This window comes from Bactrocera tryoni, chromosome 2, assembly GCF_016617805.1.
Source record: "Bactrocera tryoni isolate S06 chromosome 2, CSIRO_BtryS06_freeze2, whole genome shotgun sequence".
NCBI classification, from domain to species: Eukaryota; Metazoa; Arthropoda; class Insecta; order Diptera; family Tephritidae; genus Bactrocera; species Bactrocera tryoni.
Window position 1 is genome coordinate 58,467,590 of NC_052500.1, and position 22,168 is coordinate 58,489,757.

The window sequence follows — 22,168 nt, forward strand, 5'->3', positions numbered from 1 at the left end:
TGCCGCATATCAATTAAAAATTTCTCGCGATCACCGAATAACGTCAAATATGCCTACAGTATACTTATGTATCTTTAGTCGACGTCGCCCGTCAACGTTCATCATCTTGGCAAACACACACACATACACACTAGTGCATACATACATATGTACATACCTATGCACGTACATATGCACTTGTTTATGCCAATGTCACCAGTCCGTCTGCTGTCGTTCGTTGAGTGCTCTTCTTTTATTCGTTTATTTTTTTTCGCTTTCGTTTTTCTTTAGTTTATTTGTTTGTCGAATCGTTGCCGGGAATAATTTTGCTATATATACAAAGTAATTCTTTGTGATTCATCAAAGCACAAAACCGGCAGATATCTAAAAATATGAATGTGAACATTTATGTATATTTTTTTTTAAATATTTATTTAATTTTTCACACCGTAAGTCATTGGATTTAGGCGTTGTTTTTGCGGTGTTCACTAATTTTTGTTTGGCTTTGTTTTTGTACACTGCAAAATATTTGCTTCCTATAAATTTGAAAAAGTGTTGTACAAATAGAAAAAATATATGTTATTTAAGTACATTTTTGGGCCATGTAAACGGTTTATTTTCCTAGACCTTTTCATATTATTCAATACTTGAACTATATAACATTTTACATAAATACATAACAGTACTCTTTTATTATCGTGAACAGAGTAAATAAACTTTGCCACGAAGTTTGTAACACGCAGATGCGAATGTCGGACCCCATAAAAAAATTGTACCCGGAAATTGGAAATAAATCGCAAAATATTTAATTATTCATCAATATTTATTTATGCCAAGGATTTTTCCAGTTCTCGAAACACTTTTCATAAGCACTTTTTGGGATGGCTTTCAGGTTCTTCAGCGAATTTGGTTTTATCCCTTTGATCGACTGAAAATGGATTCTACGGAGCGGCAATTTCAGTTTGAGGAACAAGAAAAATTCATACAGAGTTAAATCTGGCGAATAAAGTGGTTAATCGATGGTTTTAATTGCGTTTTTGGCTTTAAATTCGGTCATAATAGTGGCTCCTCGATGCGATGGTGCATTGTCATCGTGTAAAATCCATGAATTGTTCTTCCACAATTCCGGCCGTTTTCACGCGAACGCCTCAAAACGACCAAATAGAACTCCTTATTGTCCCTCCGCACCAAACCACGAATATCGAAAAAAATTATGAGCATCATTCGGCTTGTTTTTTCCACTCTATTCCGATGATTGTTGACTTTTTTGCATGTCGAAGTCATCAACCCATGTCTCGTCAGCAGCTATAATCCTCTCCATGAATGTGGGATTGGGATTCGCACGATCAAGCATGTTCAAATAGACCTTTTTACGGCACTATTTTTGAAAACAATTCAGTTTTATCGGATGATCAAGAACGCGTTTCACCCCCAAAATATTCACCAAAAATCATTCGAACGGATTCACTTGAGATGTCGCTCTCTTGCCATATCTTTAACACTTGCCTGCCAATTTTCAAGCACCATGTCCATCACTTTTTTTTATATTTTCAGCAGTTGAAGAAGTCGAAGGTCGTCCAGAACTAGGCATGCCTTCAACAATCTCTCGACCGTCTTTTAGGGCTTTGTACAATTCGTAGGCTTGTATTTTCGATAAAACTGAATCAACGTAAGCCTTTCTAACATTCCCAACGATTCCACACACAAAATTTGGTTAGAAATACAAAATATGATATTTTTATCCATTGAGGTGTACCGACTTAAGCAGCTGCTGTAAACAAATTGGTTGACAGATCGCGTCATATTTGTCATAGTAGTTAAGAACAGTCTTACCAGTTTAGCACAATATATTTTTTTGAAACATCATTTACTTGGGGAATTGAAAATACAATTTCTTTTTTGTTACAATATTTATGTGAAAGATGAGCGTGATGAGCTCCGTCTATGATGAGTCCGTCTATCTGTCTGTATATACGGGAACTAGTCTTTCGGTTTTTAGAATATCGATCTGAAATTGTACACACGTCTCTTTTTCCCAAGAAGCTGCTCATTTGTCGAACCCCCGATATCGGACCACTAAAGCATGTAAATGCCATACAAACTGAACGATAAGAATCAATTCCTAGTATGAGGAACTTTTGTTATTTCAAGAAATTATCTTAACAAAATCTGGCACGGCTAATTGTCCAAAGTAAATATTTTCATTAACTGCAACTTTGCTATATAACTTTTTTCTGTAGGACTCCTAGTTTGCCGGAAATCGAGATAAACTGATTTAACCCTAAAAAATTCAACCACTTTCTCTTTCCGACCTCGGATCGCACGCAAACTTTTTTTATTTAGTTTTTGTTATATAATACTATTTTTCAAAGGGTTTCGATTTACTACGATTTTTTTTTTTGTTCACTTGTTAACATTTTCAAAGGCTTCTACACTAATAGCTAATACATACATACATATGTATAGCGTAGTCGAAAAAGTCTTTTCGTATTTCTAATCAAAGTTCAAATTATTTTTTTATATTTATAATGAACTTTAATGAGCCAAATATGTACCATTTTGGTCGACCACTTTTTGTCATTTTTCCGCTAGAGACATTACTCCATCAGTGCGCCAAGCAATTTTCACAGGCTTCTCTTGCAGCCAACTTTAATCTATTAAGGGAATTCTGCATTGATCGAAACAAATAGTAGTCCGATGGTGCAAGGTAAGGGCTATACGGTGGATCCATCAAAACTTCCCAGCCAAGCTCTCCCAGTTTTTGGCGAGTCATTAAAGATGTGTATGGTCTAACGTTGCCCTAATGGAAGACGAAGCCTTTTCTGTTGATCAGTTCTTTCGATTGCTTGCTTCAATCTCATCAGTTGTTGACAGTAAAACGTAGAATCAATCGACCAGACTGTGGCAGCTCTTAGTGGATAATTCCTTTCCAATCTCACCATATACTCAGCATCCTGACTTTGCGACCATTTGTTGAGCTTCACCACTATTGGACCATGATCTTTTTCGCACATTATTGTCGTATTTGATCTACTTTTCGTCTCCTGTTACCATTCAATTCAGAAATGGAACGATTTCATTTCGTTTCACCAAAGAATCGCACCGAATTAATTCAGTCTATTAAATTTTTCACAGACAATTCATGTGATACCAAAATATCGAGCTTCTTATTTTGTTCGTTTGATGATGAATGTTAAGTTCCTTAGCGATGTCATGGCTGGACCGTCACATAGTCCTGGTCAGACTTTTCCATAATTTCATTGACTTTTTCAACGAGAAGTCGACCAGGGCGAGGAACAGAAGCGAGCGAACCATTGTGTGCGAACCATTTCATTGATGACTTGCTTGGTATTCTTCCCTTTTTATACAAATATTTCAAAATGTAGCGAATTTATTCATTATTTTCATTCATTTTTGAAAAGCTGTAACTATTTTTCAACTTCCACGAATTTAATTTGCTATTGAAATTACGAAAAGACTTTTCCGACTACCCAATATACATATTATTATTATTATTGTAGCCAAGTTGACGGTCCTTGGTCGGATAAAAATCCGTATAGGTCTTGCGTCTACTTAGTTTTGTGAGTTCTGTATACTATGTCCATGACACGTACTAAAGGATTATTTAGATTAAAGAACACTGTTTCCCTTTGACGGAGGTATTCCGATCTGGTCGTGTAAGTGTTATTCAGATAACATTGATAGAAATACACATTGTCAAATATAAAAGATTTACGTATTCCGTCATATATTTCAATCAAGGAAGTAATCGGCTTATGACATTACCTGGTGCAAGCAGGATATATTTATTTTGTACGAAATGAGCAACTGATTCCCATCATTGTATTGTGTGTATAAAAACGGATATTGTTAAATCGTAGACTTATGATTTTTAATGCTTAATGCCTGATCTTTGAACCTATGGATTTCACAATACATTTCTTGTGTTCCTTTCTAAAACCGGTATTGGTTATTTGACAGACTTTATAGATTTCGTTTAATTTATTTGGAAAACTTTATTTAAAAATTGATAAATTTATTAATTTATTTTTAAATTGAGACCGTTAGAAGTACTCTTTCGTTTCGAATATATAAATCCGATATACGCTGTATTCCTCTCCTTAACTGTTGATGTCAAGGTTTCAATAAAGTTTAATTGTTTCTTCAGTGAATTATTCAGGATATGAGTTGTTAAATACAAACACAATTTGTCGATCGGACAAAAAAAGGCTCGTGTCGATTAGTTGAGAGAAGCGTTAAAAAAATGATAGCGGTGCTATGAAATACTGACAGATGGTGAATCGTGGATTTACGCGTATGCGACCGAAAGAAACAAGCAGTCAACTGTATGGGTCATTCAAGATGAGCCAAATCCAACAAAAGTTGTTCGCGTGCGAAGCACCTTCAATCAAATGGTTGGTTGTTTTTTCGAACAACTGCACATATCGCAAACTTACCACTATAACAACGCAGAACAGCAAATTCTGAGTGGTACACAATCATTCCTTTGCCAGTTGTCTAACCAACCACTGAAGACGGATCGCTTTTCACCACCATAATGCCAGCTCTCGCAAACCGATTGAAACAACTTAATTTTTGAGCAGTGTAAACATCACTTTGTTAATATAGTCCTGACTTAGGACCGACTGACTTTTTTTTTGTTTCCGTACGAAGAAAAAAAACTAAGAGGTCAACGTTTTTCGACACCTGAAGAGACGTTCAAAATGCATGTTTTGAAGCTACCTCAATCAGAGTGGCAGAGTGCTTCGAAAATTTGTTTAAGCTTTGTGTGTGCTTAAGATTTTAATGGAGAATATTTTGAAAAGCAATAAATCGATTTTTGTTGATTTAATTTGTTTTTGTTCTCGAATTCCGAAACATAAAAGCCAACCTACGTATTTAAACATTTTTTATTTGTCAAGATAATTTCTCGAAATTTTACACATCTTATTGTCTGAGGCAACTCCAGAAATATTCGGATCACTATGGCATAAGCTGCCATACAAACTGAACGATCAAAATCAATATACATTTTTTATACCCTTTTATGCTACACTAAATGTACTTGTCAATGGTATTATAGCGTAAATTAAACCTTTGCTTCATTTTTTTATTTTATCATTTTATCAAATAAATAAATATTAAGCTACCAAACAACATAAATATACATATATATCATTTATCATTTCATGTAGCATGTTTGGTTAAGAGCATTTCCGAAATTGCCGAACTCTATGTGATGTCATGCCGCAAACATAAAACAAAACCCTTACAGACTGTATTGGATCACTTGAAAGGTGTTGAATTAAATAAACAACAACGTCAGCCAGTGCTATCGTTAAAAACAATTAAATTGGCGGCCAGCGATTGTGAAGCATTGGAGGAAATTTTTAAACGGGTAATCGATACATTCGATACTGGTGGATTGCGAAAAAATATTGTTGTAAACATATATTTTTTTCGTACTCCCGTATATTTTGCAGGTACAGTACAAATTTATAGATCTCTCATCATGTGATCTGGACGAATGGGCGACAAGTGCACTCTTCGAAATGATCGAGTATTATGAGGCCACCAATGAATTGGACATTTCATCCAATTCCAAGGGTATGACCATGCGCGGTTGGGCTGGTTGCATGGCTATGGTTAAGCATAGCGAAGAATTGCGTGTTCTAATCGCACAAGGCAATCCAATTTCGAAACAAAGCGCCGATGGTTTGGGACTGGCGATAAGTGCATCTAATTTGCATACCTTAAAATTGGAACATTGTGGTTTGAGGGGTGCGCTGGATGGCTTATGTAAGTGACTGGCTCTTGTTATATATTCTCTATATTTCAATAAACTTACAACAACAAAAAACTCGTATTTATTGCAGGTTTTAAATTGCGCTCAAATTCCATACTTAAAGAGCTATGGTTAGCACATAATGATTTAGATTGTAAAGATGCTGAAGCTATTGGCTCTTTGCTGAAATACAATCACTACATTGAACTGATTGACATAAGCAACAACAATATTAGAGATATGGGTCTGCTTTACATCGTCGACGCATTAATACTGCAATCCAGTGAATTGGAACGGCGTTCGATGTTGCATCGTTCGGCGGCCATAGATGACGACGACAGTTTGTCATCAATTGATGCATCACAAACAACTGATTTCGACTCTAGCGATTCGTTCAATGCCAGTAGTAAGAGCAGCGTTGACGAAAACGCGGAAAATAGTGAAAGTGAAGATAAAGTTCCAGATAGCAAACAGAAAGTAAGCAATGTTGATAACTCCACGGACGTTTTTAGCACGCCAAAGGCAACAGATAAAGTCACAAATGCTCCGGTGTTAGTTGAAGTAACGGTGTCACAAGCAAATAACACAATTCTAAATGGCAAATCTTCAGTTGGCGCTGTTGTGGCGTTAACAACAGCGTCCAATGTGTCATCTTTGGACGAAATGGACGGTGATGACGATACGGAGGATACAGTAAAATCAAGCAATCATAAAAATGGTACATTTGCGCCAACTGGGCAATCAATGTTGGATAAGCTACTGTCCATGAATAGCGAAAGCAGCAGCGAAGAGGGTGCCTCGAATTTGTCCACAGATACCATAGCGGCATGTGGCTCTGAAGATGCAAGCATCACCAGTGATGATATATTTGATACGTCTGCGGCAACGGGGACGACAAGCGCATCGAACGATACGCATAAGGGTAACACCAACATGAAGGCGGCAAGCGACTTATTGGCACGTGTGGCAGCGCGGGTGGAAAGCGCGACGGACTTAAAGCTAGGTCAAGCTAAAGGAGTGGAAGAAATGGTGTTGATAGGTGAGTTTCGATTACTATCAAGATTTGATATGTTTGGTATTAAAAAGAAAGATTAAAAAGTCTGGCAATCGAGATGCTTAAACTTTAGTCTGGATGGTCTGGCTGGACAGTGGAGAAGGTGTCCAGATTTTACCACTTCGTCTTATTCACTGCAACTTTGACAAGTTGTGTCCTCCAAAATCTTTAGCCGCACCACGTGAATGCCAATGGAACAGGGTTCTGTTAGGCTTTCGCAACCTCACCGGTAATGGTTGCAGATCGACGCTTGCTGTGCTCGCAAGAAGTCTATACATCCAGCGCGTTAAAACACAAGACAGAGGAACCCCTGCTCGAACCACTCCTGATAGAAATTGGGTATGGTTGAATTTTATTTAATGCTACATCTAATGAGGCTATGTACTTCTTGATTTGAGATCACAGTAGCTCTACTAACGGAGTGGATACAAACCTCACTAAAAAAGCCGCAGATAGGTACATATGAAGTTTGAAACAAGAGTTGATTGAGAGCTCCCGTTCAACCTTTCCTTTGAGCTTCGATCCATTTGTGAAAAAGCTCATTACGCCTCTTCTCCAGTGACTTCGTCCCTCCCACATATCTTTCGGGGGTATATGCGCGGAAAAGATGTCGCTAGGAGATGATTCCGCGGCGCAGTGGATCAAGTTATCACGGGTGCAATCGAAGTGAAAGAGCATTTGGATGTCCCTCTCCGGGACCCTTATTGTGCGCTATTTTACCGAATTTCCACTTAAATTTTTTTAAATATTTTCGTTAAATTTCATTCAATTTTTGTCAACCATACATTTGTAATTAAGTTGAATTGGAGCGGCAGTCAACATTTCTGCACTAATTTGGAATGCTTCCTGTTTTTGACAGTCCTTGACCAAATGAAAATTCTGGTCCGTTCCGGTTACTTAGACCCGAATGTCGCGGGACGGTCTTTAATTGATCTATCATTTGACTTATCTATAATGAAAGTTGCAAACCGTAACTATATTTTATTTATCCGTGTAGTATTATGGACAAATAAAATAAAATGTCTAATTAATTTAATTTTAAATGTTTATATTTATTTTTAAAGATATTACACCTTCGGAGACAGATCCAGGCATCACAACGCTTGACAACAGCAGTAATGGTAGTAGTGGGGAAGGAACCGTTAGTCACAGTAACAACCATAGTGAGACTATATCGGCCAGCTCGCCATCAAGTAATGATGAGAACAATGGCAACAACAATACAACAAGTAGCACAATTTCCGACATTAGTGGCGACGAAGACGTTTGCAGAAAGTATCACGACTTAGGCGGACCGGCGGCACAAGATCAGGATAATCAGAATCAAAATATACTCTTAGGCCAGCAAGCGAACGCGCCAAATGTTACCGATATCTTCGAAGTAACCGCCGGCGAAGGTGATTGCACGATTGCCGAAGCCCCTGCCGCCATTTCTAATATCGTTGATGACGATCGTTTACAGTTAGAGCAAACAACAACATTACTGCAGCAACAGTTACCGGCCTCGAAGGCGGTCGATGTGAATAAGAACTCAAAGCTGGCCGATGATTATGACGATACGCACAGTACTGATTCTGCATTTGAAAGTGCCTCCGAAGGTGATATTAGTAGGCATTTGCCAGAGGAATATAGTCGACTATCGTCCTCCTTTGACGGTGCGCCGATGGACGATATTGGGAAAGGTGTAGCCATTGAAACGGGTACTATAGCTACTGAGTCTACAGAGTATTTGGCAGACGCGGGTGTAACGCCAACTTCTACACCAACGCCGGCGTCACCATTGAACACACGACAATTGGGTGTCTCACCACTAAGCGCATTGGAGGAGGATATTGATGCGAATTGTCGAACAATAACACCAAATACGGGTTTCACAGCCAACACATATGCCAGTGTGGTAAAGGCGTCGAACGAACAAGAGAAAGCAGTTGCTACAATGCAAACAACAACAAAAACGGTTACAGCGACTAAAGCAGCGGATATACATGAAAATGTTTTGAATGAATTGCCATCAATGCCGAAAGTCACTATCGTCTCTGACAGTCTGGTGGCTAAGGATAAGGAAGCGCATGGTAATCGATTAATACCAACACCACCGCCACCGTCGACCTCACCAGGCGGCGCTAGTCAGGGTATGCGTCGTACAGAGTCATCGGTCACCTTCATTACACCTGCCACTCGTCATCGTTCGCAGAGTTCAGATAGCCTTTGTAGTGACAATTCACTGGACGGCAGCATTAGTAGTGATCTTAACTTCTCCACTTCATCACAGCTAAATGAGAAACTTACCAAAAATGATACACTCACGCGGCAACAACGACAATCGGATGCACGCACTGAGCCCGCGGTGAAGACACCCAGCGGCTTGAAAGCGCTCGCTTTGTGGAATAATAATTTGAGTAAAGAGGCTGGCTACTACATAGCGAACTTGCTAGCGGAGACCAATTCTCTTGAATTGCTAAACATTGGCAAAAACTGCCTATCTAATGATTTCGTGACACGAATAAAAGATAGTCTCATGCGCAATACGACGCTGACGACACTGGGTCTTCAGAGTGCACACCTTAGCGCGAATGGCATCGAGACGTTGGCTTCTATACTGACTTTTGGTGGCAATAGCACCTTGCAACGCCTAGATATACGCGACAATAAGTTAGAAGTGGAGAGTCTAACGAAAATCGCTGAAGTGCTCAAATCAAACACAACAATCACTCAAATCGATATCGATGATGAGCCGAAACGTTTGTCGGTGAGTATGGCTTTACAAAATAAAGTTAAGTGATGCTTTGAAGTTGTGTTACGAACTCGTTATTTGAATTGTTTCAGCGTTAGTGTTATTTAAAATCTTGTCTTGAGCTCATCAGGCGATCATGAAGTATATTTAATATTGATGTTAATCAAGAACTTGATTTTATTGGGTCGGTGGCAGCTTAAGGGGTTAGGGGAAAAAATTACAATTTTCAGTGTTTTTTTTTGCTATTAAATCGTGTTATTTTACAAAAGTAGTAATATGGCATTATTATAGAATGTGTTGACTTGAAGTCACGAAAATTTCAAAAAAAAAATTTAATTTCCAAAGTTATAGTTGTTTGTGTTGACCCTGTTCCAAAAAAAGGTACTTGCGGTGACAACCATAAGTCCTTGAAGATTCATATAAAATCAATCGGACAAAAAAAAATTGTTTTATAAATAGATAAACTCGGGCCTGAACGAAGGATTTTTTTTTTTCAAAAGTTAACAAAATGGCGGCCTCGGGAAATTTTTGTCTAAATTTTTGGGAAAATATCAACAGTTAATTGGTCTTTAAAAATCGAAATTTTAGAAAAAAAAAAATCCTTCGATCAGGCCCGAGTTTATTATGTATCCTAAAAGCTGTATAAATTTCATTAAAATCTACTGAGCGGTTTTCGAGTTGCAGTTGTCACCAGTTCAAAAAACATAGTTTTGAGAAAAAGGCGTTTAAAGTTTCACACTAGCGCATTGAAGTGCCCGAGCTCTCTTTGTTATTTGTCGAATAACTCAAAAACTAATTAACGGATCAACGTGAAATTTTCAGATAATATTTTTAAGATATTACACTTAACGAAAATGCAAAAAAAATCATAATTTTTTGAAAATTCTGACTACCCCTAACCCCTTAATGCTGTAGTGGTCCAATCTAAGCAATTTGTTCGGACTATAGCATACCGTCCGTTCTAAAAAATTTATTCGCATTCGGATATTGTAGCATTGTTAAGGAAAATAATCCATGCGAAATTGCGTGAAGGTACTATGTGGAATTTCGTTAAGATAGCTCGTCAAATAAAAAAGTTTCCCATACAAATGCCTGATTTTGATTATGTTAGATTGTTAGTATGACAGCTATGTGCTATAGTAGTTTGATCTGGAAAATTTCTCGTTGATTGTAACGCTGCTTTGGACAATTAGCCGAGACAGATTTTGTGAAGACACCTCTTCAAATGAAAAAGTTCATCATACAAGGAATTGATTCCGATCGTTCAGTTTGTATTACAGCTATGCTTTATGCTTAATGGTTTCAGATCGATATCTCAAAAACAGACTAGGGCGCGTATATACAGACAAATCGAATCGAATCGCCAAGCTGATCATTTATGTATACATATGTATATGAATATTATAAGTTCCTTCTGTGTGTTATAACTACCTACGGGCCTACATTACTAGAATCCGAACAAGTATTTTTTTAATTTGCATAATGTTTACATCCAGTACGACTACGGTTAGTCGGATTTTAATCGTTCAAGAACTGTCATCAGCCGAATGCCACAAATTCCTCAATTCAAGAAATTTTTGAAATACATATATTACCACAACAACATAAATATGTTGCCGGTTTCTTGTTAGCATTTAGCGGTATTATTTAGTAGTAGTATTTTGTCTATTTGAGCCCATGCATGTCAGGTGTTCTGTTGAGATACCGTTAAGAGGGATTTCAGCTTTTATTATATGCCTTTTTTTACTTATGAGTTTCAGTTTCAAATGAGGTACCACGTCAAATGAGAAAGTTTTCCATACAAGTCCCTGATTCCGATCGTTCGGTTTGTATGGCAGTTATATGCTATAGTGAGCCGATCTGAACAATTTCTTCCGATATTACATTATTTCTATGAACAATAACTCATACGAACTTTTGTGAAGATACATTGTCAAATGAGAAAGCTTTTCATACAAGAACTTGATTCCGATCGTTCAGTTTGTATGACAGCTATGTGTTATAGTGGTCCGATATCGGCAGTTCCGAGCAGCTTCTTGAAGAGAAAGTGACATTTGCAAAATTTCAAAAGGTTATCTTAAAAACTGAGGGACTAGTTCGTATATATACACACAGACGGACAGACAGACAGATGGACATGGCTACATCGACTCAGCTCAACATACTGATCATTTATATATACAGCGTGGGCCCGAATAACTGTCGCACTTTTTCGAAGCAACGTTATGTTCGCGTAAGTGTACAGAATTTTGTTACCGTTACATTTTTGTGCTCCTTATTTTATTGTGAAATTAATTGTGTACTTTTTTGACCTGATCAGTAGTTCTTAAAATTTGTGAGTGATGGAAGCAAAAAGAGACTTAGTGCAAAAATACATTTGCAAGGCAAAACGACAGGCGAAATTGTTAAATTGCTGAAAGACATTGATGTAAATCGGAGATTTGTCCAACGCACTGTGGCTCGATTTAAGTGAACTGGAAGTGTTAAAATATTCAAAAAACCTGGACGAAAAATAAGTATAAGAACACCTGAGCTGGTGAAGAATGTGCGTGAAAGGATAAGGCGAAGTTGTTCTGGATCACCTCGAAATCTAGCCAAAAAGCTGAAGGTGAGCCGGAAAACCATCCGAAATGTTTTAAAAGAGGACTTGGGACATAAACCTTACAAAAGGAATAGAATTCATGGCCTTACGGAGCGTCAGAAGAAAATGCGACGGGAAAGAAGTGGTTTATTGCTTCAGCGGCATGCAAGTTGCAATATTGTGTTCTCTGATGAAAAACTATTCATATTGCAAAAAAGTCACAATCCCCAGAATGATCGCGTGTATGCAACAAGTATCCAGGATATCCCAACAGATAAATTAGCCGTTCGAGATATCAAAACACACCGTCTGTCATGGTATGGGGGGCCATATCCAAAAAAGGCAAGCTCCCGCTCCTTTTTATTGAGAAAGGTGTCAAAATCAATGCACAAGATTATTTGGATGAAGTGCTTGTCAATCATTTTTACCCTCATGCATCTGAGCTCTTCGGCAACGAACCATGTTGCTTCCAGCAAGACTCTGTTCCGGCTCATAAAGCAAGAATTTTTCACCGCTGGTGCAAGGATAAGTTGCCATGTTTTATTCCGATTGATGAATGGGCTCCATCTTCTCCGGATCTGAATCCATTGGATTTTAGGTAATGGGGATACATGCTTGTCAAATTAAAAAATTTGAAAAACATAAGATTGGATCAATTCAAGTGTCTTTTAATCAAAATTTGGGACGAAATTCCAGATGAAGTGGTGCATGCCGCCTGCAATAGTTTTCAGAAACGTTTGAAGCTGGTAAAAAAAATCAAAGGTGAACGATTTGAACTTAAGCAGTCCTAATGTAAGCCAACAGTCTTTATAATAAATAAAATTGTTTAATTGCTCAAAATATCAAAAAATAAACTTTTTCTACAAAAAATAAAGCGCGACAGTTATTGGGCCCACTCTGTATATACTTTATAAGGTTTCCGACGCATCCTTCTGGGTGTTACAATCTTCGTGGCAAACTTAATATACCCTGTTCAGGGTATAAATATTATTCGAGCGTATTCGGGACTAGTTTTGGGTGCCCTTACGGAGCAGTCGTATAAATTTTGGTTATATCTTAGGACTTTTACAAAATATAGAACAATATTTTCAATTTGATTATTTGTACAGAGACTGTTAGTTGAAGTTTCATGCTCGCCTATGAGTTCTAATTTCCTTATTAGATTGCTGGTTGATGATTAAATTATCATTATAATCTTCCAATACTATATAACATGCCTTTGAAAACTCATTAGAAAACAAAAATCATGAGCATAATTTTGTACTTTGCATGTTTGCGTTCAAGTTTGAAAAATTACAAATAGTGCCACATGTCACGGATTTATACAATCAACAGACGACAAAATCAGCGGAGTGTGTAAGTAAGGTCATTAGACTACAAATTACTGGCTGATGGAATGGCTTATTTTTTGCTTGCTAAATGGCGCTTACATTTGTCTTGCACGTATTTAATATTATAATATATGTATTTGTATCTATATGCAATGGAAAATAACGGTTCATATACTTATTCTGCTTACCTGCTTTACAATAAGTTTTATTTAACTAAAAATAGCATGTCTACACTGGCAATAATACTGGATATTCAAGTTTTTTCCTTTAATTTTTATCTTTCATCTCAGGTGGGCAGCGAGGCGCACATGGACTATACGCGCGTACTGGAAAACGTGCGCTCAATGTGTTCGCGTAATGAAAAAACGCAGGCGCAATTACTATCGGACAAATCACATACATGTGGCGCGACTAATAAACGACGCAGCGGCTACTATATGGGCTCACGCAAAATCTCATTGACCTGCCATACACGACCGCTCTTCGAGTCTACTAGCGTGATGACCGCCAGCGCCTCCCCAGCACCATCGGCGGTCAATACGAAGTTGGAAGCGAAGCGAAAAACCGGTGCACGCCTGCGCTCACCAGTGCCCAGTCCACCAACAATTTCACCATCTTCTTCGCCAAATCGCAGTCGTTTTCAGGTATTTCGTGTCACCGAAGACAGTCCGGTTACCTCGCCCCTGGCTCAAACACCGCCCTCAACTGCATCATCTACATCGTCGCTAGCCACCAACAGCAATGGCAGCACCGTTTCTATGCCCGCTGATATGCCATATAAGAGTTCATTGAGCGCCCTACCGGCGGCGACATCCAGCTCACTCCCAACGTCCAGTTCGCTGCCCTCAATGGCTACTGTTACATCGTCGACACAATCGATTAAACGATTTTCATCATCGCAACGCTCACGTTTTCTGGTATCGAAAATCTACGAAGATCCACGCGTGCCATTATCAAGTCGCTCATTACCGCCAATTACACCACCGATCCATTTGCCGCCTACGCCGATCGCTAAGCATGCACCGGAAAATGCCAAGCTCACTATATACTCTGGTGCACAAGCGAAGCCAGTAGAACCGGCAGCAACAACTACAGCGGCGGTGGTACCAGTAATTGACACCAAAGCGGCGGGTGAAAATTCAGCAACAGCAACTCAACAAGATAAAGTCACAACTGCTATTAAACACGGCGGCGAGAGCGACAAGATTGTTGTTCAACCTACAACACTTATAGTCACACCGCCAACGCCCGCCATTGCCGAAGACAGCGGCAGCAACCCAAGCACAAATATTCCTGATTTTAGTCAGAATATTTCTGAAAAAGAAGTTAATAGTACAAAAACAATAGCCGAAATGCCGACGCTACAAGCAGAAATATCACAACCAGCAGTGCAAACAACACTGCAACCAAGTGAACCACAACAACAACAATCACCGCCAAACATTAATGAAATATCCACAATCGACAGTCAAGCGACCGCCGCCACTGTTACTACCACTACTAATACACAGAATTCTAACATTACTTCATTATCGCCCAGCTGTTCGTCTTCGTCCTCTTCATCATCGACATCGCCTGCGTCGCTGCATTCGAATTCCTCATCAACAACGACATCCTCACCGCTGTCACCCATATTTTCCAGTAGCTCGAGTGACTCCACTGATGATATTGGTGGTAATGTTGGTGCTATTGGTGAGCTCAGTTTGCGCGATGAACTCTTAAATGCAGCTACTACTCGTTGCCCACTGGCCGTTTTCAATGATAATGATAACGACATTACGCTCACCAAGAATTCAACAACCGATTTGAGCTCGTCTTCTGCGTCGCCGTTAACAACGGAAGAATCACAGCAACGCCAACGTAAAGTCTCGTGGATGGCGAATCCGGGCGCTGTGGACAAGTTACGTTCACTATTCTTTCAGCGTAGCTCATCGCCTGAGAATAAGACACAACCATCGTCAGCGGCTAGTACGCCACCACAAACAAATCCTACAGCTATGCTTCCATCTACTTTGAACACAACAGTTGCCATTAATAATGCTACAGGTGAGAGATTTCTTTGCTGGTGAATTCAGTGATTTCAGTTAAAACAAGAAACAAAGTTAACCCCCATCTATAATACCCTTCACAAATACAATACCATAGATAGATAGATAAGGAGTATACGCGACGCGACCATAGGTCTATAGTGCCCACTAATTCTTTTATATTGTTTCGTTCAATCCTAGAGCCCTTTGAAAATTAAGGCAGCTTGAGGGATTGATGAATTTATTTAATGTGACATTGCAGATTTGGCTGCATGAGTCATAGATACGTCAGCATTCGTCCAGCCATTTGCCCATGCATTCCGACAAGATATGCGCCCGCGTCTCGGGTTTTAGCTCACAGAAGCGACAAGTTTCGTCAGAGCTCATACCTATTTTGTGCATGGAAATCTTGTTGGTATTCTTTATTTATTTTTGCTAAATATGTTTAAATCTGCGGGTGTTGTGACCATCTATTAGTCGCCTGTCTAATTCCGTCACTACAATACCAGTAACTGTCCTTATTTTCTTTTCCTCATGTTTCAGTTCCATTTTTATGGTGTGAGGGCCTATTAGGAAAAGGAGCTCAGGTCTCGTTGACGAGGCCGATGCCGCTTCTTTTGCAAGTTTGTCTGCTATTTAGATTCCTTCAATTCCTTTATGTCCCGGACCCCAAAGTAGCCGAAGTTTATTCCGTTTTCTTACTGCATTTAGTTCCCTTACACATTGCCATCAGTGCAGCTTGGCTGTTCTGGAAATTACTATATGCTGCTTAATTGGCGTTCTCCTGAGTAACCGCATGAGATGATGGCGGCTTCTGCTTGGAAAATGCTCCTCATGGGAAGTGCCAGCTTGGTTCTTGGGTTCAATTTCTTCTGTTGTCTTTGTTCTATCTGTGAACCAAACCTGTGAGTGTGGTTTTATTTCTTCCTTCCCACGATAATTTTTTATCTTAAACCTGTGCTGAATTTCAAGTGAGTTTTATTGTTTTCATACCTCTATTAAAATCATAGTCTCTATTAAAATTGGATAGAGGAAATGTTTTCCTTATTTCTGCTGCTTTTGTGGATGATACGATTTTTCCTGTCCCATCTTTGTTCATGGTTAATAGGGGTTTCTTTTTCGAAAGCTCTATAACTTCGTGTGGAGTATAAGGTATAGTAAAACATTTAGCCACTGTGAAACAAGCGTGTAAACAAGCGCACGCTAGGCTTTGGAGTTTTGCTAGTGCAGTTATGGCTGAGTTTACTTGCACTCACAAGACGGCGTTAAATGCCATGCAGCCAGTGAAGCATTCAAATTATTGAAGGAAACTTTTGATGAGCGCATTATCTCGCGTCGAGGGCCGGTGGCGTGGACGTTAAGTTCGTAGGAATTAACACCACTGTACTATTTTTTGCGGGGTTATGTGTAATCGCATGTCTACGGAGATAAGCGCGAAACGATTGACGCCTTGAAGGATAATATTCCGTGCGTTCTTGCAGATATGCAGCCCCAATTGCTGCAAAAGTGCTTAAATTCGAAAGCAATTTTAAAACATAATGACAGATTTTATTTTTGTAATAATGCTAAATTCTTGGCCATAACATTAAATTATAATCGTTGTATTTGTTCTTGAAAATTACATGTGTAAAGACACTCTCTAGGTGTACCCCTTAATATACAATAAAAAACATGTTGGGTGTACTTTTTGGTTTGGTTATTGTTTCATTCGCATAAATTTAAACCCCACTGTAATAAATCTTTTATAATGATATATGATGCTGATTTTTCCCCTCGTTGCACTTTCTTTTGCAGCTTTCAATGTTAGTGACTGCACTTTAAGTGACGCCTCCTCACAACAGCTCTTGCAAAAATTCGTCCATGCCTCGCAACAGTTAAGTAAGGTCTTTCGACAAAATCTCTCTTTTGGAAATGAGGTTACTGCAACATCAACAGTAGCAACAACAACAAATACGTACACTGGTATTACAACTGGTGCCAGCGGCAACACAAATGACGTTTTATCAGGTGGTTCTGATGGAAGTGGCGTCGGCAATATTACACTACCAACAGAACAGCATGATATTGCGCTCATACCCACCGAAGTTAAGCAAGAAATCAAAGAGAACATCTCACCGGAGCATACAATCAATGAGGAGACATTGCAAAGCTTACAAAAGCTCACAGGGATCGAGGAGGCGGTGCGTTGTGTAAAGGAGCAGCAGCAGCAGCTGCAGCAACAACCACCATCACTAGGAGCGGTAGCATTATTGGAGGATGTGGACGCTGCGGGGGTGATTAAAAAATCTACAGTGCTCGAAGATTTCAATGCTAAAACCACTGATAATGCCAGCCTGGTTAGTGGCTTACACGCTGTCGAAGGAGCTAATCTAGCACTGGCGCCAACGTCAGTCAAAAAAGAGGAGCCAGTCAACAGTGCGGCCTCGAATGCTTCTGCCAGCACTTAATTTAAAGGGTTTTTTACTTTCTAACTGTAAACTTTAAAAATTATTTAATTTTTTTTACATTTACTTAGATTTTTTAATTTAAAAATTGGGAGTTGTATTGTTGTATACCTACAATATTAATCTATACAGACAGATATACAGATATATATATATATATATTTGGCGATTACGCACTTAAGTAACTTAAAATTAGTGGATTTTCTAATCTTTGTGCTAGCTTTAAGAAGTAATTACGCGCTTGCTTCGCTCCCACTTTTTATTTACGCTTAAACGGTGTACATTTTTTTCTTAAATAACAACTAAAAAAGTTGAAAAGTGTCGAAAATATGCTATATATGCTGTGTGTACCGTTAGCAAGCGGAACTACTATTACATTGATGTACTTTTTCAAACAACGCTTAAATTATTTCCAAGTTCTACACAGCCATGAAAGCTGCTCGTTTTTTTCAACTCAATCTCAATTGCTGTGTGTTACGCGTGTTACTGCAATAATTTCCATTGAACTTTTGCAACTGAGGAATAATAATGTGATTTCAAATGCGAGCGTAAATGGTGTATTAATGTCTACTATTATTGTTCTTTTACAAAACAATGTTGGTGTGTGGGTGTGTATGTGTGCGTGTGTGTATGTTAATAACTGTAAATATGTATTTGGTTATGCCTAGAAGCAGTAAATTTAGGCAATGGCGCTACCTGTTGAGCTGCATTTGATGTCGAAATGATGCTATAATTATGTATATAAATATTTATTTAATTTTAAAACCGCAGAGGGGTGTTTTGTGGTGATAAACAGTTTTTGTAGGCGTTTGCACAAACTCTTTAAGCACAGTAATTGATATTATTAAAGCGATTTTATCCAGGGTTTATTGCACTACTTCAACCCGATGCCCATGGCAAACGAGTCGTTTGAGTTATTGCGAATAATGCGAAACAAAATTAACAAAAAAGTATGTATTAAGCAAATTTATAATATGAAATTTGCGCAGCACTCACAAGAAATCGTGTAAATAGCGTGGAGTTTGATTTGTAATGTTTTTTTTATATCTGTTTTAAGACCTAAATTTTCTTAAAGCAAACCAAAATTTCCAAATAAAATAAATAATTAATATAAAATAACTGCGATTTGCAGGAAAGGTGAAAATTTATGAGTGTGTACTTACTTACACATAGTTTTAAAAATTAATTTATAAATCAAAATTTGTAGATTAATATTATTTAAGAAATTTTTAAGTTTCAGCGAAATGTGATTCAAGGTGTTAAAAAATACTTGCAATTAAAACAAAATAACAAATGAAATTAATCATCAAAAAATTATTTATATCTATATATATTTTTTGCTTTTATATAAAACCTTCAAAAATTGCTTAAATATATACATATATATTTTTTGGTTTTATATTAAATTTCATATTACCTTGAATATAACGAAGTTGCATTAAAACTATTCGGCAATATGTACTATAAAATTATTTCATGAAACTTTATGATACAAATCAATAAAAATGGCATGAAATGCCTTTAAAATGTCTAATAGATTTAAAATAAAATTCTTGATGTGTCTTTTTTATTTAATTTTGCAAACGGACACACATACTTCAAAAGTGATTTAGAGTTTGATTGGCTGCCTTCTAGTGAAAGTAATTCTAAATTTGGTAAACGTTTTGGTTTATCAGTTACAATACAAAAAAACTAAATATAATATTAAATAAAAAAATATATCCTTTTTTAGTAGATGCCGCTTAAGCGGTTATAGCCGAGGTTTCAAAAAATATATATATAATAAAAATAAGTATACATATATATGTATGTATGTATATATTCATATATTATGTATAAAATTAATGTACTTAAATATTAAGTGGACTCTCCATAATTATTCATTGCATAAAACTTAAACACTAAATTTTTTTAAAGTATTTTATTCATTTTTTAAGTTTTGAACTGGCGTTAAAAGTGAAATTTGCACTTTATGCTCCTAAAATTACAAAATTAAACAAACTACATTGTTTGATAATTATTATTAAGCACTAAAGAATTTAACAAAGGCTATAGCAAATTAAATTCAATTTTAGAATTTATTTTTAACTTTTCCTTCGCAAAAAAAAAAAATCGTTCGACGATCGAAAATTTTTTAAAAAATTATAACATCAAAAAATAATAATAGATAAATAATATTAATATTAAAAAATATAATAACAAATAAATAAAATTAATATTAAAAAATATAATAATAAATAAATAAAATTAATATTTAAAATATAGTAATTAAAAAGTGATAATTTAACTATATAAATTTGTTGTACAAATAAAAACACAAAAAGTTTGTAAAATTATTTTTGTTTTTTAAATAGTGATTTTATTATACAAAATTTGTTGTACAATTAAGTCTTCAATCCAATTGATTTATTTTCATTATTATTTTTTATTTTGAAAACAAAAAAACTCAACAAGATTTTCTATTGTTCCTGTTATCGAAAAGCCCAGTTGAAATGGGCTATTTGTTACTTAATTGCAGATATATATGAAAAAGTATTTTGAAAAAAATTTATATAATTAAAATAATTTATTAATGACATTTTAAAATAATTTGTATATTTGAGGTTATACTCGTACAATGTATAAGTTCAATATATTCTTAAAACATAAACTTACTCTACGTCATTTACACAATATAAACTAGAAATGCATGCGTGCTAAGACACAGCAATCCTAATACAATAATATATGAAAATACAAATGTAGATATGTATGTTGTATGTTAAATATTTATATGGTGTTTTCAGAATATGCACTGCTTTCTAATGAAGTAACAAATCCATTACAGGTATGAATTTTATAATTTTTCACGACACTGTTTTCTGCTACTATGCTTTTCTGCGTGAGCCTATAATATAGAAAATGCAAAGCTCTATAGATAGTTATTTAAATTACATATTAATTAAACACGTACTATGTACATTAAATATTTTACAAATTTACTTACATAAAAAATATTTGTAAATATAAATTACTTCTCAAAAATTTAAGTCTTCAGTTATCATCAACATTATAGCCCACCAAGCATTTATATATGTTCATATATACTGTTGTTTATTTACGTATACGATCTGATATATTCTATGCGAGTATGTTGTACTTGGATTTATCCTTGACTTATCACTTGCAACACTTACAGCAGCAGAATTATCAAAAAAAAAATTTGCCAGCACAATAGTTAAAAACAATACAATACAGTACAACTGATATGCCATAAATACACAAAAAACAGTTATTTCAATTTGCAATAGATTAATTGAAAATTTTTAATTTTATGTTTTAGAATATAATTTTTGATTTTTTAATTTATATACATATGTATATTTTAATTTAATTTATAATAAATTAACTGAAAGTTTAATTTTATTTTATTAGGCATTATTTAATTTTTAATATATGTAATATTTTTTAATTTATCTTTCGTATTTCTTCAATACATTCAACATTTAACAAATTGAAGGCAGGAATTTGTCTAATTCTAAAAAATACTTTACTTTAGGTTAAACTTTAAAAATATTATAATACTATCAATTAAATTTGTTTTAATATTTTTGTCAGAAATTACAAATATTATTCATACTCATATTATTGATTATTATTCACATTTTAACGTTTTATTTTTATTATTTTATTTTTTGCTTTTAATTTTTTTATAATTTACATTTTTAAAAAACGTCAAGCTTCTGAAAAAAAGTAAAATATATAAAAAGATAAAAATAAAAAATATGTTTATAATTAGATCGGTAATTACAAATATATTTATATTATTTCCATATATTATTAAATGAAAATATTTATTAATATGTTTCCGATCTTATTTATTTTTATCAATATTCTTATTTATTTTTTATTTTTAACTTATGTATTGTAATTTTTTTTATTTTTAATCTTATCATTTTTTCTTTGTAAACGTATAATTTTAATATCAAATACAGTATTGCAAATTAAGTAATTGAAATTTTTTATATTAAAATTGGTAGTATAATTAAAAAATACAAATTTCAATTTTCACTTCCGATTTTGGTTTTGAAAACTATGCTATAAATTTTTAATTGTATATTGCCGTGATTGGGTGTGAATTTCTTTTCAATACGGCATTTGCGATTGAACCTAAAAACAATTTAATCCAGTTTTGGGATTAAAAAATTTTTTATTCAATTTATTATTTTTTTTAAGCATTATTTGCAACCCAGG

At 35.9% G+C, this 22,168-nt stretch overlaps 1 protein-coding gene across 2 annotated transcripts in view; it reads left to right on the top strand.

Annotated features, from left to right (window-relative positions):
* Window positions 1–18,123, top strand: part of LOC120767988 (serine-rich adhesin for platelets) — a 30,833-nt gene extending 12,710 nt beyond the window's left edge. For both annotated transcript variants that reach the window (XM_040094406.1, XM_040094407.1), the window contains exons 3-8: window positions 5,175–5,377; window positions 5,463–5,778; window positions 5,856–6,803; window positions 7,883–9,567; window positions 13,755–15,510; window positions 17,286–18,123. In XM_040094406.1, coding sequence (XP_039950340.1) covers window positions 5,175–5,377; window positions 5,463–5,778; window positions 5,856–6,803; window positions 7,883–9,567; window positions 13,755–15,510; window positions 17,286–17,938 — 5,561 coding nt within the window. In that variant the 3' untranslated portion in view covers window positions 17,939–18,123. The remainder of the gene's footprint in view (window positions 1–5,174; window positions 5,378–5,462; window positions 5,779–5,855; window positions 6,804–7,882; window positions 9,568–13,754; window positions 15,511–17,285) is intronic.
* The last annotated feature ends 4,045 nt before the right edge of the window (window positions 18,124–22,168 follow it).